At 36.3% G+C, this 17,861-nt stretch overlaps 2 protein-coding genes across 2 annotated transcripts in view; both read left to right on the plus strand.

Annotated features, from left to right (window-relative positions):
- Nucleotides 1-17,861, plus strand: part of LOC149072402 (kalirin-like) — a 171,728-nt gene that overhangs the window by 20,000 nt on the left and 133,867 nt on the right. The gene's annotated exons all lie outside the window — the stretch shown is intronic.
- On the plus strand, nt 4,843-9,742 carry LOC149072403 (uncharacterized). The gene has a single exon (XM_089247117.1). It carries the CDS (start codon nt 6,253-6,255, stop codon nt 7,909-7,911), a length of 1,659 nt encoding a protein of 552 aa, XP_089103243.1. The 5' UTR covers nt 4,843-6,252; the 3' UTR covers nt 7,912-9,742.

The following is a 17,861-nucleotide window of genomic DNA, read 5'->3' on the forward strand; positions in this document are numbered from 1 at the left end:
TGAACCTAAGGCTGTTGGAACGATACTTGGTGGACCATATTTCATAAACACAGATACGGATTTTGGGTAAGTAAATACCGAAAATTACAGAATATCACTACAAGTGTCACTAAATAATCACCGATTATATTATAACTATCAAAATACGATCACCGTCACAAAAAAAAAAAAAAAAAAAAAATTCGCCAATTAGTGATAAAGAAGAATTTAAGTTCAAAACTATCACAGCAAAATCGCGGAGCAAATCTAGTGAATAATAACGTAGTTCATAAAAAAAAGTTAAATACAGGACAGCACTATGGGCTTCCGGGAAAAATGATGTTATATATCTAAGATCCATTTATCTCGAAGTACTTTCCTACAAATTTTCATACTTGCACTCTTGATAATCATAATGCCAAATTTCATTATGACGAGGTCACCGGGCGTACGTACGGTCACGTACCCCGAGAGGCGTAAACTTGTGTATCCGATCCATAGGCCTAAGTCTCCACCCCCAACATTTACTCTAATCTCCTTAATACTTTTGCCTATAGAAATACTGTTGCAGAGTTCCCCGTTCTCCCCATAATATATTTTTGAGCCCTCTCAATATTTTCAATAACTTTACGCCTATGGCCGTGCCTGGTTGGGCGTTATGTACTTATTCTCGAAAAACGTAATGCAAGGCGTAAAAAAGCAAAAATGATGAGAATTGTCCCGGCCCCCAGGACTAGAGCCCTGTCAGCCCCGCCCTTGTGGTTGCCATGTCGCTACCTCATACGAATTCACAGCACTACCGTTTTAAAACGTAGGCCCACCTTGGCACGGTCTGATGATGATGATGATGAAATCTGGTTATACAATTTTCGAAAGTGATGTGCTAACTGCTAGGCCGGTAGGGAGCTATTTCTAGCTGGGCAGGGAGTCTCAGAAAAATTGATTTTTTTTAGGACTTACAGTACTGTTAAGACAGTTGCTGTGTAATCGTGTGATCATAGTGACAGACTCTCATCACGAGGACCTGAGTTCGATTCCCACAAACGGACACAGTAGTGGTCGGTTGAAGTTGATTTTCTGTAGTTCGCAACTTAGAGGCACGAATGCGAGCTGCTTTCCCCGTTAAAAAGTCTCGCCACAAAGAGCAACAGGCCAACAACGGTGCAAATATTCAATCTTTACACTTTACTCACAACTTGAAATATATAGAGTGGTAACTATTGACCGCCCAATAATTGCACACGTGAATCCTTGTGAAAACTAATATGGAAAAATGTTTTCCGTTTCCGGACTAATATTAAGGGAGTTATAACGTTTTCAATTTTTTTGACGTGTCATTTTTCTAACGGTCAGTTACGCGCCCAACGCTCTACGAAAGTAAATTTATCCACCAGCAGGGGTTGTCACTTCTTATACAAATACAAATGCCACTACAGGCAAATTGCCCAACGAGATGGCTGAAAAAATTATGCCCATAAAAAATATGGATGTCAAATATGACCAAAATACAGTAACCCAATACAAAAGCAGATATCGTTAGAAAAGAAATAATACACTGCCCATTAAAGAGGTTATGGTTGTCTTATCTAAGTACGGATAGCTTCTCGATTTAGCCCCTTAGGGGCCGTTCAAGTATTACGTCATCATCGATGGGAGGGGGGGAGGGGGTTTTCGATTTGCTGAATTTTGATGACAAGGGGGGAAGAGGGGGGTTTGGATAATGCTTGCTTACGTCAGCAACCACCCTTTATGAAAATATGAGTTAGGATTCAGAGGGGCAGAGCTGATGACGAAATTTTGCTGACAAGTGGGGGAGGGGGGTCAGCGTTTTGCTGACTTTTGCTGACAAGGGGGGAGGGAGGGGGTCAAAAATAGCTAAAAATTTGCTTACGTAATACTTGAACTGCCCCTTATGTCTATCGTACTTCTTTTTAAACATGCCAATTGTGTTAAAATTCTAGACACCCGAAGGTAAGCTATTCCATTTGTCGACAACCCTATTGGAGAAAAAACGACCTTCTTTCACGATTGGCCTTTTTTTCCTCCATGTAGTGTAATTTTATAGCCTTGTTATTACGTGTAGCTTACGTGTTAGCTTCGTCCACTGTATTAGTAAATTTATCACCTGATTTGTAAAGTTTTAGCCAAATAAGATCTATTTGAAAATTTTTTAAACCAAATCAACATTTTTTTTTTTTTTGCCGAAATTTGATATTTTTTTACTTCACTGTTTAGTGAAAACTTTGGAGGGGGAGGTGCGTACAGTGCATAGTGTTTCTTTCCGCGATCGTTTTTTTCTATCCTGTCTTTCGAATTAGATCACATGCTGGTCAATAAAACGGGGCAAGATTTTTTGAGTTATTTCAAAATTTCATCGAAACTGTTACACGTAAAAGCGTCATATTCAGTATAATTAGTGGTATCGGGTTTTTTCTATTGATTACTCATTGAGAGTCATATTTCATACCAAACTCTACATGTTGCAATGAAGATTTTTAATTTCCTTGTGACTGCAATTGATCTTTATCGCGCTGAAATGTGAATAAATTCACTTTAACTTTTTACAAGAAAGATTTTGATACCACTTCGACATTTATTCCAGCCTGCATGATTTGCTCAGAACTTGGTAATTTTTTCAGATGACGTTTCATTCTGGGGCGTATTTATAAGGGGGCGGTTTCCCGAGCCCCTCTTAGCAGAGACGGACTTCAGGCTCTCGCCGTCCAAGACACTACTAGTTTTGCCGCCCCTTTGAGATGCTTCTATATTACGTTTCTTAATTTTTTTCGAGATATCATGCCCTACCCCTTTAGTTTTCACTTTTCAAAAAAAAAAAAAAAAAAAAAATGAACGCCATCTCTTTACTGTTTCATACACACACTCATAACATAAATGAGATGCCGTAAAAATTTTAAACTGTAATTGTTAGACTCCATCAAGGCAATTCGTAACTGATCGATTTCATTCAACAAACCTATTGTGTTAATCAAGTTGATTGTGTTGCAGCATTATAATCAAAAGCTGTGATACAACATGTAAATCTTCCAAAACTTTTGAATTGGAACTAGAAAAAAAAATCTCATCTCAAAACTGTTACTGATATTTTATTCATATAAGGGGTATCAGCCACCTCGTTGGGCATTTTGCCTGTTGTGGCGTTGTATTTGTATTACGACCCCTGATGGCGATTTTTCAACTTGATAATTTTGAAAAATATTTCATTCAGTTGAAAATCAAATGCAAAAAATTTCGGGTCAATCGGGTGTTTATTTGTTTTTTAAAAATAAAATTAAAAACTGATGAATATTATTGTGTAAATGAAAGAACGTGAACAAGAAAAAACGTTTTGAATGCAATTTTCTCAACTTACAGTTTGTGAGCTCATCCTTAAGATAAAAAAACTACGACACAAAAAAATTCTGAAATTTATTAGGAAATACGATATTTGTTGGTAAGATGAACCTCGGACTTTGATATCTGATCATTCGTTAGAATTTTATGAATTTTGTGAGTTCGAAAAAATGTATAAATTTCAAAAATCTGTATGTGTGTGTGAATTTAACATTTTTTTAAAAATACTTCTCATTGGCTAATTTCCAAATCTCAGATTCACATTTAACTAATGGCCAGTAAACATTTCTGCAAAATTTAAGAATTTTTGGATCAGAATTTTTTTCAATCTCACGAATGAACTCAAAAACTGCAAACTGAGAAAATAGTAATAACAATTGTATAAATATTTGAAAAGTGCGCACGCACACATATGCGGAAAAAAAACTGGTTTGGTTTTCTCCCGATTTCTGTTTGGGTTATACCATTGTTAATCAGTTTCAAAATGCCAAGTTTTATACGTTCGGTGTATGTTCGGTGAATTTGGTAGGATTATGAGGTGACGTAATCAATTTTAAATGCGATATAACTCATTAACTTTGGGTCAAATCAAAAAAACTGAACATACTTTTCCATATCAGTTTTTCACAAGGAATCCCGTGTGTATTTATTGGGCGATCGACAGTTACTACCCTGTATAGAGATAGTGTCACTAAAAATTCGCTCACAAAAAAGATGCGCACTTGGACTGTTACTATTAGATAAACACACGCACACTTCCGACAAAACTTTCTCAGTAGTGAATTGCCCATGGCGATAGCTCCGAGCTGTACCAAATTCAGAAGAAAAAAAGTAGTGCTTCATTTCTTTTCCCGACACTGGTGATTTTTCAGTGATTTTAGCAACAATTGGGAACTTTGCTTACATTGCAATCCTTTTTTTGGTGCAAATTCGAGATTTTTCGTATTGACCCTCTCGCGGCAATCACGAGATATCTCTAGCCTCCTCAAAACCTTCTTATTTCAGCAATGACGAGCCCAGATAGTTTTTATTATTGGCTTGATCTTCGACTCTGTTTTTCATCCCTCAAACCTGTCAAACAACAGCTAGTCGGTGGAGTCAGCTATTGTTCACGTTTTGATAACAGAAGGAGAAAGACGACGTGTGTGTGTTCGAAAAATATAACTTTTTTCCTTCTCTTTAGGGTGGTATAGTAATATGCGGATGGTATAAATAGAAAAATATAAGTACTTATCTTCCTCGTTTTTTTATTACTCTTGGAGTTGGGGATGGAATGCACTATCCTGTGCACAAAATCGGGGAAAACTTATTCTTCTTGAAAATGAGTCACTTTACAGAGGGTTTGGTTATTATTATATTAACTCAATATCCAGTATTTTAATCTAATAAATATGGTCAGTCTCCTCATTTACATGTTATGCAGTAATTTTCGGATATTTATGATATAAAGGCATAAGTGGTCAGATGGTCATTGTAAAGACATTTGCAGTGGTCAGAAACGTCTTCACTGCGTTGTTGTCCTCGTGTGGTGTAATGGAGTGTTATGGCGTCCGTGCTGGCAAAAAAGATCTTTAAAATTACCGACGTCTTTGATACAAGTAGGAAAAAGTTTTCTATAACTTTGATCTAAAAATCGAAACTTTCATTACAATTTTACTCAGCTCTTGGATTGTCAATTTTTTCCCGAACTGCTTTTTTTTTTATTCATTTTACAAGAAAAAAAGTAAAAATGGAGGACATTTTTGTTCCAGTTTTCTCATCAATCAACACCGAATTAACGTTTTCATCGTCAAATTGAAAAAAAAAAAAATTACAGTACTTGAACGTTTGTGACATCCGATGCAGAAATCTGAGAACTGTATCGCAGTATTATATTTGCCGGGAAAACGAAACTGAATACTTCAAATTTAATTTTGATGGTTACAAAAACAAATTATTCTGTGAAAATCATTCAAAGAACTCAAACTTTCTCTTCATTAGTATCGGCAAACATTCACTTAGAACTCGTCATCACTGAACTTGGTACTGACTATACGGAGGAGAAATAAAAACTCGAAGTATCACTCATTGGAAGGAGACATTAACAAAGACTGTGAATTAAGTGAAATATATGCTGACTGTATCGGTGATACCTATTGACTAGTGAAACTGACTGAGAGTGCCATCTTATCACCAGTCACTGATACTCTTTTGCTTATTTCATTCGGGAAAAAAGGGAAAACGGAAGACATTCGTTTGAAATCTATCATCAATCCAGACCAAATTAACATTTTAATCATAAAATTGAAAGAAATTTGAGAACTTGAACATTTGTGACATCTGATCTAGAATCGCCAATCTGGGAACTGTGTCACAATATTTTATTTGCTGAAAAACAAAACTCAACACTTCAAATTTAATTTTAATGGTTATGAAAATTATCTGGTGAAAATTATTCAAAGAACTTAAACTTTCTCTTTATTAGTAGCAGCTGACATTTATTTAGAACTCGCCATCACTGAACTTGATACTGACTGTAACGCAAAAATAAAAATTCAAAGTATTGTTGATTAGAAGTAGACATTAACAAATATTGTGGATTAAGAGAATATACTGACTGTATTGGTGATACCTATTGACTAGTGAACTAACCGAGAGTACTCTTGTTATTATCATCAGTTGTTGATACTGTTTTTGTCATTTTTATGTGTATTAGATTAATTATTTCATGTTCTGCATTGATTCAGAAATGATCAAAAATTTTAATTAGTGTAATATAATACGTCTGATGCATATTTATGTTTTTTTTCTCAGCCTCTTGGCTAAGACAGAAGTATATTTTGTTTTGCTATAAGTGCAATGAATTAGATTATTTTCACTTTTGTGCATCTGAAGGATATAGTGTTTGTTGTATAAATTAATATAAATCTAACTGTACTAACGATGGCACCTCCACTGAAACGACTCAGAAAATGTCAAGAGTTTTCGGAAATGATGACTCAAAAATTGATATCAGCTTCTGCTGATGGTAAAATTGGTGTTGTAAGACACGCGATCAAAGCTGGGGTTGATGTAAATGTGAAAAATTCAAATGGTGCTACACCTTTGCATTTAGCTATTAGTAATGGTCATAGAAATATTGTGAAATTGTTGTTGGGTTTGGGTGCTGATATTACTATGGCGACTGAAATTGGAGAAACTTCCCTTATTTTAGCAGCTAGTGGGGGCTATGTTGATATATTAGAAATATTGATAGCAGTCGATAAAAATATTGATGCTAAGACTGAAACTGGGAGATGTGCACTTAGTATGGCTGTTGTTAATGGCCATATTAATGTTATTGAAAAACTGATAGAAGCTGGTGCTAATGTTAATTCAATTGATGATAATGGGGATACACCTTTGATTTTAGCGAGTAAATTCGGTCATGAGAATATTGTTGTCGCACTTGTAGATGCTGGTGCAGACATCCATAGAGTTAATAAAACTGAGAAAAATGCTCTATGTATGGCTGTTATTCATGGCCATACTAATATTGTTCAATACCTTGCAAAAATGGATTCCAGAGTTAACTTAAAAACGGACAAACAGTGTACACCATTAGTTTTAGCAGCTGCTGCTGGCCATATAGAGATAGTACATATTTTGATTGAGGCAGGGGCAGTTGTAGAAGTTAATGGTTGGAATCACTTTGACTCGGTTCAGCAAGTGAAAATAATAGAGGTTCTTGCAGAAGCAGGAATAGACTTGAATCTGAATAATGAGTGCAGGGAAACATTATTGACTCTTGCTGTAGAACAGAAGAAGATGCGTGTTGTTAAAGCTCTTATCAAAGCTGGAATAGACATAAATAAAAAGAACAGGAATTTCCGTAGTCCGTTGGTTGTAGCTGCTAAGTGTGGTTATGCAGATATAATGGAAGCTCTTCTTCTCGCTGGTGCTGATGTTAGTTCAAGGACAACTGTTTACAGCATTAGCTATCATGATAACATTGTAGAGGTGGTATTGAAGTCCGGTAACTATAAGTTGACCATGGAATATAGTTGGCCAATATTAGTGTGTCTCATTAAATACACTGTACTCTGGGATCCAGAATCGAGAAAACCATCTTTCATGGTTGAGTGCCCTGAAGCATCAGATATGTGGGACAATTTTGAGGATCAGGTGAGAGCAATGAAAGATTGTATGCTTACAGATACCACGATAACTCTCTTCAAGTTTTTGACTGAAACCGATGGGAATAAATTGGCCAGCCATTTAGCCAGGGAAGAAATTGATACTTGGAAGAGATTGAAGGATCAGTTTGTGGAACAGTTTCCTGATTTTGCAGAGTTGATAACAGACAAGTTTAATAAGGGAATGAAGCGATTGTTTTTGCTTTGTAAATCCAGGATCATAATGAAACACTCTTCTTTGGGGAAATTACCCATAGAAATATGTCGAAATATAGCTGAATCATTATCATACACAGATCTGGAAAATCTTGTCAGATCTGCTCTTGATGTGCCAAGTCCTGAAGATGATTCAGATTCAGAAGAATGTGCTGGGGTATTTCAGAGCGCTCCAAGCTCTCCTGGAAGTTGTGAATGTTTGAATGAATGAGAATTTTTATTGAGAAAGGAACAAAATTCATAAGAAGTTACTGTAATGATATAATTTATCACTTCTACTGGGGCGTGTTGTTATTTTTTGATATATTTTTTTTCCTATGCAGTGTTTGTTAGTTGTTCAAAGTTGTTCTACTTGTGTACTTTTGGATTCCATGTGAATGTTGTATACATATATTGTGAAAAATGTTTTGTGTTACATTTGTTATACATGTGAGATCATATATACATCAAGATATACCATTACCCCCTCCCTTTTGATCGATGTCATTGTGCAAGTTCATTTTGTTCACCATGTTAAAATTATGTCTGACATTTGAATAACATAGTAATGTGAACAGTTTTTAATCTATTTGGAATGCGAGTGAGGGCATTTAGGAAAGTTATACATTTTGTTTATACATCAGTTACTGGGTGTTTTTTTGTGTGGAAAATTAAGTCATTCTATTTATTTTTATTTACTTTTTAAAAAGGATTTCCCAAAGGGTCTGCGTGATATTTACAGGAAAATTGTTAGTTACTTTCAAACGTCCATGCCCAAACTGGGATTTGAACCCAGACCTGTGCAGCTGAAAACAGTATGCTAACAATTTGACATCTGCCAGGTGGCATAAATTCAAATATATTGGTGCATTCAAAATAAATTTGTTATATTCTTAGTCTCAATTTTGTTAATCTGACTAAAGTTTTATATTTCTGTATGGTTATTTTACTTTGTGTCTTCATATATATTTTTTATCTAGTCAGATTTTTCTTTTGGAAATGGTTTTTTATTAACCTTTCAATGGTTGTTGAGTGTCATCTATCTATAAAATACTGTAATTTCACTTGCATAGTCTAATGACAGGATTTTCTACAAATTTTAAAATACAAATAGGTTTAATCTTTATTAGATTTTATCTTTGTTAATGACTGCCAAACAGAGACATTCAAGGAGAGTTTTAATTTTTTTGTAAAAATTATGATGCATCAAAACTGACAGTTACTCTGGAAGTTCGCGTTTTCTTACCTTTAAAATTTTTTAACTCTCTTCTATTATAAAGTCACATTTCATTGAAGTTTATCATTGTTGAAAATATCTTTAGGGTAATCTGCAGTGTAATTCTAATTATGAAATCACATGTATTATTATATTTAGCATTTTTCCAGTTTGACAGACACAATGTATGCATGTGAAATTACAGTAATAAATTTTGTGATTTTGTTTTCTTCTATGAAAAGTTTATGTAGGCAGAGAGGTGTGCAAGGTCCCCCTCTGATAATCTCTGTGTCAGACTGTGATCAACATTGTGATAAGTAGGGAAAGTTTTCTCCAAAAAAATAATAAAACTAACTAAATTTGAACAACTTTTGTATGCTGATTGAGTATGTTGTTGACTGAGTTTGTGTCAATACCCTTATTTGGTGATTTAGGCAGAATTCATAAGATCTTTTTGCATATAAGAAAAATAACGTTCCTGTAATTGGTTTCGTTCCTCTGAGTGTGCAAAAGAGTTGAGAGTCAATATCTCCTGCTTGTAGTGATTGAGCATAGTTTTTAAGTTTGAATAAATATATGTGGCTATGTCAAATATGCTTGTGTTGTGAGTGTGTAGCATATGAAATTTTCGTTGTTACAAGTGGTGTTATTTGTGGAGTTATTTATTAGAAGCAAAAAATTTGTTGCATAATATATTATGTATTTACACTTTTTGTTTTCTTGTTCCTTCTGGACCATATTGTGCTTTATTTTACTTCTTTGTTATCAAAGCTCATTGTTTGGGTCACTTCACATTATGCATGTAGACTTCCATTCATTATTGGAGAATTAAACTTCTGTTTACTGAACTGTTAATTCTTTCCAAATTTCCATTTTTTTCTTGAGTGTTATACATTATAGATTGATTGTATATCAGAATTATTTAAATAACTACTCTTATAATCATGAGTAGTCTAATATTTCCTTCAAAACTATTCTTAAAATTGTTATGAGATTCATTGATTGATTGGTGTATAAGGACCTATAAATAGAAGATATTCTCCTACATCTGAGAGTATGACTGACAACCACATAACTTGGTTTTTACTATGTGGCTTTCTGTACAAACTAAGGAAATCTCTTGATAGGCAATAGGTGTTTAATACACCGAAGGATGTAATGTGTTTAATACATTCTTTGGTGTATTAAACACATGATTTCAAACAGAAAATCATCTCTGATGTGGTAATGGGATTTGAATGTAGATAACTCATGTTTTATTTTGTGTATGAGTTCAGGGATGTATCAAATTATTACTGGTCTCAACTTAAATGAACACAGTGAGAAAAACTACCAAATAAGCATACTAGATATTGAGCTTTCATTGTCCTCTAATTTGTCACTCAGATGTCTGCTAGAGCTTTGCATGTTGAGCGGTGTGTTAGGGTCTTTCATCAGCCATTTGATAAACACATTTCAAGTAATTGCTATTACTCCACGTCAAAACTGAATTTTATATTTGTTTACACCATATTTATAATGAGAGCAAAAATTTAGTTCAATTAATCTCAGTGTTGGTGTTAACTCAACAAACGTTATTATATTACTTTTATTATTATAATATATATGTATAATATATTTTTTTATACATGTTAATAATAATAATTATACAGGGTGATTCAAAACTCAACGTACAAACTTTTAGGGCAGGTAGAAAACACAAAAACAAAACAATCACAGGAATGTATGACTAGAGAGAAACCCCAACCTCATCGGCTGGAGGATAAACGAAGGTGTGCAGAAATGACAAGCCAAAATAATGGGTGGGAAAACTTCATTTATTAATTTACACGGACACGTCTGCAACAAGTGCTCAAAGTTCTTACCATCCACAGTTATGCACAAAAAAAAATTGATTTTGTTGTTGTTTTTTTGTGATTATGTTTTGTTTTTGTGTTTTCTACTTCCCCTAAAAGTTTGTATATTGATTTTTGAATTACCTTTTATAATTATTAGTAAGAATATCTTGATATGTATATGAATACAATGTCGTTTAGAGAAATTGCAACTTCATTAAAAGCGATTAACCATAAGGAGATGCAAACGATTTAAACTTCCGGCAGCGTATATGCTAATTGGATGCTTGAGTAATCAATTTTAAAATCTGCATCAGAGGATATAAAAGAGGTTCTAAAAAACAAATATTGTATTGGTGAAGTTTTTGTTGTGCTGACAGTATGTGAGCATGCCTTGTCATGGTCCCCTACATACTGCAGCAGGTCCCTCGCTGTAGTGAAATTATAGTGTGAAAAACAAAACGGAAAAAAAATGAGAATCGTAGCCCTGTCAGCTCCACCCTTGTGGGTCCATGTGCCTTGTTACTAAGAGAGAAAACTAAGAAAAACTGAAGGACTTGGAAGGAGGATTGAACTGAGAGAACTTGCTTTCTCGTAACGTGAAATCGCAATATGTATTGGATGACAATATGGATGATGTATGCAATGTGGAGAGAGTAGTTTATCTCAAACTGATGTGCTGTGGCCGGGTAACACGAGAGCATAAAATTATATCAAAAAAGGTATTAGTGATGATGTGATTCCCAATAAGTGTGTCACGGCACTTTATGGTCCTGCTAAAGTATCTCGTATTTCGGCCTGGGTGCACAAGGTATCGGAAATTATTTTTTGATTCTCAATGGTGTCATGGACGTAAAAATTTTGGGGATCCTTCATCTAAGGTTCCATTTTCAGAAAGAGAAAAAAAACTTTTGAGGAAAGCAACAATGCAAAATAATCTTACTGTCTTTACACATACGCCTATTCGTATGTACAGTGGATTGAACTTCTCGTTAAATCATTCAAATGCTGAGAGTACACACATGTGGTACTTCATCATTCTTAAGCTTCAAGCTTCCTGAAACAGGTTTGTCTGGTACGTTTGTCATACTGCTTCATAAATGACGTACATCATTAAAAATGTATCAAACAAGCCACTAAAATCATGTCACGTTTATTAAGTAGGCTACATACTTCCGAACCTTGACACCCAACGCTTAAAAGAAAGTTTCAGCACTGGTCGAGGGTTTTAAATGTCTCTCTTTTTTTTTTTTTCCCTTCCGGCTTTTTTACTTTCAAGTATTCCCCTAAATGAATATTACTACATTAAAAGCGAAAGTGAATTGCCGTCAAGCTCTACAAGTACTTCTTTGCCGGCAGTTCTTGGAAAAACCTTGTCCGTTCTTCATTGCTTTTTTCTCTCCCATTGTTTTGGATCACTTTCGAAGCAAATTTCCATCATATGTCTCAGGTTTCAATAATGATAGTCTGGTACGCGCAAATTCACTCCTTAATTACTACCGCTGATCTGATATGTTTGTGCTGGACACCCTACTAACTATTAGAATGCTTTGTTGTTTTTTTTCTTAATGTGTTGTTCCTTGTTTTTTGATTACCCGAGAAATACTCCCCCCCCCCCCACTTCTTTTTCACCCTCGATTTTCTCCGATTCCCGAAAGGCTGAATGCGACGATTTCAAGACTCTTCATAACGAATCGATTTCGTTTCACGTATTTTACGTCATTTTAGCGCCATCTGTTGCTGTTAAGAAGGCCACCGAAATCCCGGTGTAAAAAAAAAAAATTAGTGGAAGAGGGCAATTTTTTTTTATTTTATTTTTTTATTATGGTATAGAACAAATAAATTTTTTGTTGTTGAACATTTCGTGTTTGACTTAGATAAATGATGGGAGTGATTATATATTACAAAGGAAAAGAAACGAATTACTGATTGACGGTGATTGTCAGATTATGGTGGGAAAATATCGATTGGTTTTAAATCAATCGCTATTTATATCTGCGAGTATACAAGAAATTGGAGAGGAATAAATATTTCATCCTTATATACGGGGACACATTGTCCTGCACACACAGATTACGTATAAAAAAACACTCAAATTTTTTACAAAATTTGAAATTTTTTTCAGAACTTCTCGTTGCCTGAATTTTTCATGCGATTACTACTAGTTAGTATTTTGATTTCTAATAATAAAGCATGATCTGTTATCATGGTTTATGGATTTTGATTATTAACTATACAACGACTTGTTGGGTCACGCAGCGCTAGACAACCAGTTTTTAAATTCTTCACTCAAATACGCGGTATTCTGGCGTTTTTTAATAATTAATTAAAATTTAAAACTTTAAATTTTGTTAAATATTGTATGGTATAACCAAGCCTGTAACTTTTTGGAAGATGTTTAAATGATGAATTTTTTTTTTTGAAAATAGTTTTTCAGAGATATGTCGCGGGCGATTTCGATATAAATACTTCTTGTTTTAGCAAAAATAATTAATAATCAGTCTGAAATTTCGTTCAATCATTTTTATCTGAAATAGCTCCTACGCATGTCATGTTCAATATTTTTGACTGACAAATTTTGGCAATTTACAAAGATTACTAACTCGTAGTGATAACTACTATCCAGGGCTGCAGTTAGGCGCTGGGTTTACTATTTTACCCTCTAAAATTACAAGGAGGGGCACCAAAATGGATACTGGCCTCGGGCAACCGAGTAAAGTTTCGTTGCTGCTACCACCATAAGGGCATGCGTCAGGTTCGCAGGTTCCGTCCAAGGGATAGGCGAAGCACAAATCTTTCCTTCTCAAACATGAGGCTACCACCGATGGATGGCACATTCACAATATGCCATGGCACCCACAAGGGTGGACTGACAAGGTTTCAGTCCGAGACAATTCTTAATTTTTTTATTTTTTTTTACACTATGAAGTCACTATTCAAGTGCCAGTGAAAAATCTGGCCTGGGGGTTCTGCTGCAGTTTGTAGGGTAATGCAATATGCCATCGCCAAGTCCCCTTCGTTCACAAAAAAAGCGGAAGTGCAGTACAACATATGAACACGTGTCACCCCTAGACGGAATCAAAAAGTGGTAGAAACATTTTGATACTAGAGTTCTCTATACTTTAAAGCAGTAGTTCTCAACGTATGTATTGCGAGTCCTAAGGGCGTCACCAACTTTTATGAAAGGCGTCTCGGCGAGCTGACAACTTTAATGGATGCCTGTTCAGTGCTATGAAGCTGTTATTTTTTTAGAGTATTGCAGGGAGCCGCGCATAAACGTTGTCATCAGGGCGTTAGCGAGAAATTTATTTCGGAGAGAGGAGAGAGACAAAGTGATAGATTTTAATTTTAACCATGTTATTCCATAACAATCATTTTCTAACATTTCTGGGGGGCGGCAAACCCCCTAGTCACCCCCTCCCCCCCGCTACAGTCGTTGTCATGGCGAGAGTGGGTGAATAGAGCCATTGTTCTATGGGTACTTTCTCTAGAGGGAAAGAATTCCGACACTATTCAATCCGTAGTAAATTGCCCTATGACTGGTGATATTACCGGAGTTCAAACTCTGTGAAGAAAGAAAGGAATCTTATAAGAACTCCTAAAGAAAAAGTCAACATATAAGAAAATAATGATATTCCAAAAATTATATTTCGGAATATATCCACCTCCGACCTGGATAGCTTCTTGAGTGACATTAAATCTCAGGGCAAACAAAAATGTATACTAATTAACGCCAGTAGCTTTGGCAATAAAAAGAGTTTTTAGAAACTATGATAGCTGTGGAAGGCCTAGACCTTGTAGCCATTACAGAATCTTGGGCAAACGACGGGGATGTGAATCATTCTTACACATCTTCAGATACGATAATTTTTTCATAAATGCATCTGATAGGAAAGGGGGGTGGAGTATTGATTTACGTGAAATCATGTTTGAAGGCTAGAGAGTGTAACGTACAGAGAGCTGATATTGAAACCATAGGCGGAGATAAGACTTGGAAGCCTGGGGGCACGGTCATTATTGCTGGAGGGGCACGATGATGATGTCAATTCATATATACATTAGATCAGTCGATTCCACCTTTGACGTTGGGGGGGGGGGCGCAATGCCCCCATGCAACCCCGTATCTCCGCCCATGATTGAAACTATATGGGTTGAGCTTGAAAACAAAAAGCATCGTAAGCTTATTGTAGGAGTTTGGTATAACCCATCGAATTCGGATACAAACTACATTTCCAAGCTTCACGAAGAAATTTCGTATATATGTGAACAGGGTAGTAATATTAAGGGATTTTAATTACCCGGGCATCGATCGGGAGAACCTATTGGCTAGGGATCGATATGAGAGTGATATTCTTAAGTTGGTGCTAGATAATTTTTTCTATCAGCAGGTATCAGAAGCTACTAAGGGCACTTCTATTTTAGATTTGATTTGCACGAGTTACGAGGATCTTATTGAACATGTTTCTGCTGGAGACAACTTTTCCTGCAGTGATCATCGGGTTATTAACTTTTTTTGTAATTTCTTCGTGGATAAAACGAACAATAAAAAAATGGTTCCTTGCTTTCGAAGAACCAACTTCGAACTTTTGAAGGAAATGTTAAGGTTAGCTTTCAAAGACGGGTTTATATCAGTGGATGTAGTAGGTCAGTGGGAAGAATTCAGAACAAAACTCTCCTCTGTTTTGCATGATGTCATACAATTTGTTCGTAAAAAGCGGGGTTGTTCATTGCACCCCGTCTGGTTCATAGATAACGTGCGTAATCTTCATCTTGAAAAGAGAAGGGCATTCAGAGAATACAAAAGTGGGAGAGTTGACCTGTCATCGTTTACTGAAAAAAGAAGGGCACTGAAGAGGGAGGGTGATTAGGAAAAGTAAAAAGAAAATTGAATCTATAGGTTAGTAGATAACATTGGAGCTGACCCAAAATAATTTTTTCAGGTATGTCAACAATGGGTGTAAGAGGACAGTTGGCCCCCTCTCAATAGAAGGATCTTAGGTAGAGAGCAATGTAGCCATGTGTAGTACTTTCAATGACTTTTTCGCGTCAGTTTTTAACAGAGAAGGTGACATCCAAAGTACGGATGTATTATGGGGTGATAAAGCCCTCAACGATATTCAAGTGGAAGATGTGGAAATACTAAAACTTCTAAAAAATGTATGTGCAAGCAAAGCACCATGACCAGATGATATTTATCCTATGGTCCTTAGGCAATGTGCAAATGAACTGTTGGAGGCCAGTTGCACAGATTTACAGAATTAGCGTTGTTGAGGATATCGTGCCAGAGAATTGGAAGCTTGCTCAGGGCCGCAACTAGATACTTTTTCAGCCGGAGCAAGAATGCATTTTGGCGCCCACGTGTAATATAGAAGAAGCAATTGAAGGGTGCATTCAGTGCCCCCTTCCGTCCAGCGCTCGGGGCACAAGACCCGCCTGCTCCCCCTAGTTGCGGCCCTGAGCTTGCTAATGTGGTTCCGATATTTAAAAGGGTAGTAAAGAAACCATGTTGAACCGTCCAGTGAGTTTGACGAGCTCCCTCTCGAAAATTTTGAAAATTATTATCAAAAGGTAATTGGTGAAGTGGATAGACGAGAATATATAACGTATTGTCGGAAAACCAGCATGGGTTCAGGAAGGGGAAGTCATTTGTAACCAACCTCCTTTGCTTCTATGATCATGTGACTAAAGCGTTGGGAAATAGCAAAAACGTCGACGTTGTTCATCTTGATTTCCAGAAGGCATTCAATCGGGTCCAACATAGTAAACTCTTGAAGCATTTTTACATGAGATTAGGAAATGAGGCCACATACACAACTTGCTGAATCGGACAGAATCGTGTTTGAGAGATAAAGGTCGCAACGGGTTATAGTGAACGGGCAATTTTCTGATTGGACAGGTCTTAAAAGTGGAGTGCCTTAAGGAAGTGTCCTTGACCCCATACTTTTTTCACTTTTTATCGATGAACTTGATCAGGGTATCGATGGGATTGTTAGCAAATTCGCAGATGACGTGAAGCTAATGGGGGTAGTCGAGAATCAAAGTGATAAGGAGTTGCTTCAGATCAAATTAAACAGGATTCAACATTGGCTAATGAATGGAGCATGACGTTTAGCGTTGACAAGTGCATGGTGGCTCAGTTTCGTTCCAACAACCCACGTTTCGCTTACGAGTTGAATTGTATCACTATCACGGATGCAACTAGGCTCACCAATGTGGGAATTCTCATTGATGAGCGGCTTAGGTTTTCTGAACATTGTTCAGCGGTGGTAAAAAAAACGAATAGAATGCTCGGTTTAATTTGAGGCCATTCAAGTATTACGTAAACAGATTTTCAGCCATTTTTGACCCCCCCCCCCCCGTCAGCAAAACACTGACCCCCCCCCCCTCCCCCCTGTCGGCAAAATTTCGTCAGCAGCTTATATCTTCAAAAAGGGGTGGTTGATGACGTAAACAACCTTCAAACCCCCCTTCCCCCTTGTCATCAAAAGCCAGCAAATCCGAAACGCCTCCCCCCTGTCTTCGCGTTCTCCTAAAGTCATTCCTTCCCCTTTTCCGAGGCTTAATTCGTCCCTCACTGGAGTATGCCGTAAGGTTTCGGAGACCATAGCTAAACAGGGACATGGACTTGGTTGAGGGATGCAGAGAGGAGCTACGCGTGCTCTTGTTGGTACACAAGGCTTGAACTATGAAGAAAGACTCGATTTTTTTAATATGTTTACATTGGAAGAATGCCGGTGTCGGGGGGATATGATCGAAGTGTTCAACATTTTCAACGGGATGGATGGGATGAACCATGAGTTATGAATACACTGTGAATCAACTGCTCCGATATGGGGACATCAGTATCGTTTAGTAAGGGACAATTCCAGGTTGTGGTGTCGCAGGGAGTTTTTCTCTAATAGGGTTGTGAATTCTAACACAATTGATACGTTTAAAATGAAGTAAGACAGATATAGTGGAATAAATCAAGAAGCTATCCATACCTAGTTCAGACAACCATGATCTTTTTTATGGGCATAATATATTATTAATTTTTTTTTGATGATACATATTGGGTATTTTGGTTATATTTGACATCCATTATTTTTTTACGGAAATTTTTTTTTCAGCCACTTCGCTGGGCAATTTGCC

Source organism: Pholcus phalangioides, unplaced genomic scaffold (assembly GCF_987345545.1).
Source record: "Pholcus phalangioides strain wild (caught in Gottingen) unplaced genomic scaffold, Ppha-v1.0 ptg000017l_1, whole genome shotgun sequence".
Lineage (NCBI taxonomy): Eukaryota > Metazoa > Arthropoda > Arachnida > Araneae > Pholcidae > Pholcus > Pholcus phalangioides.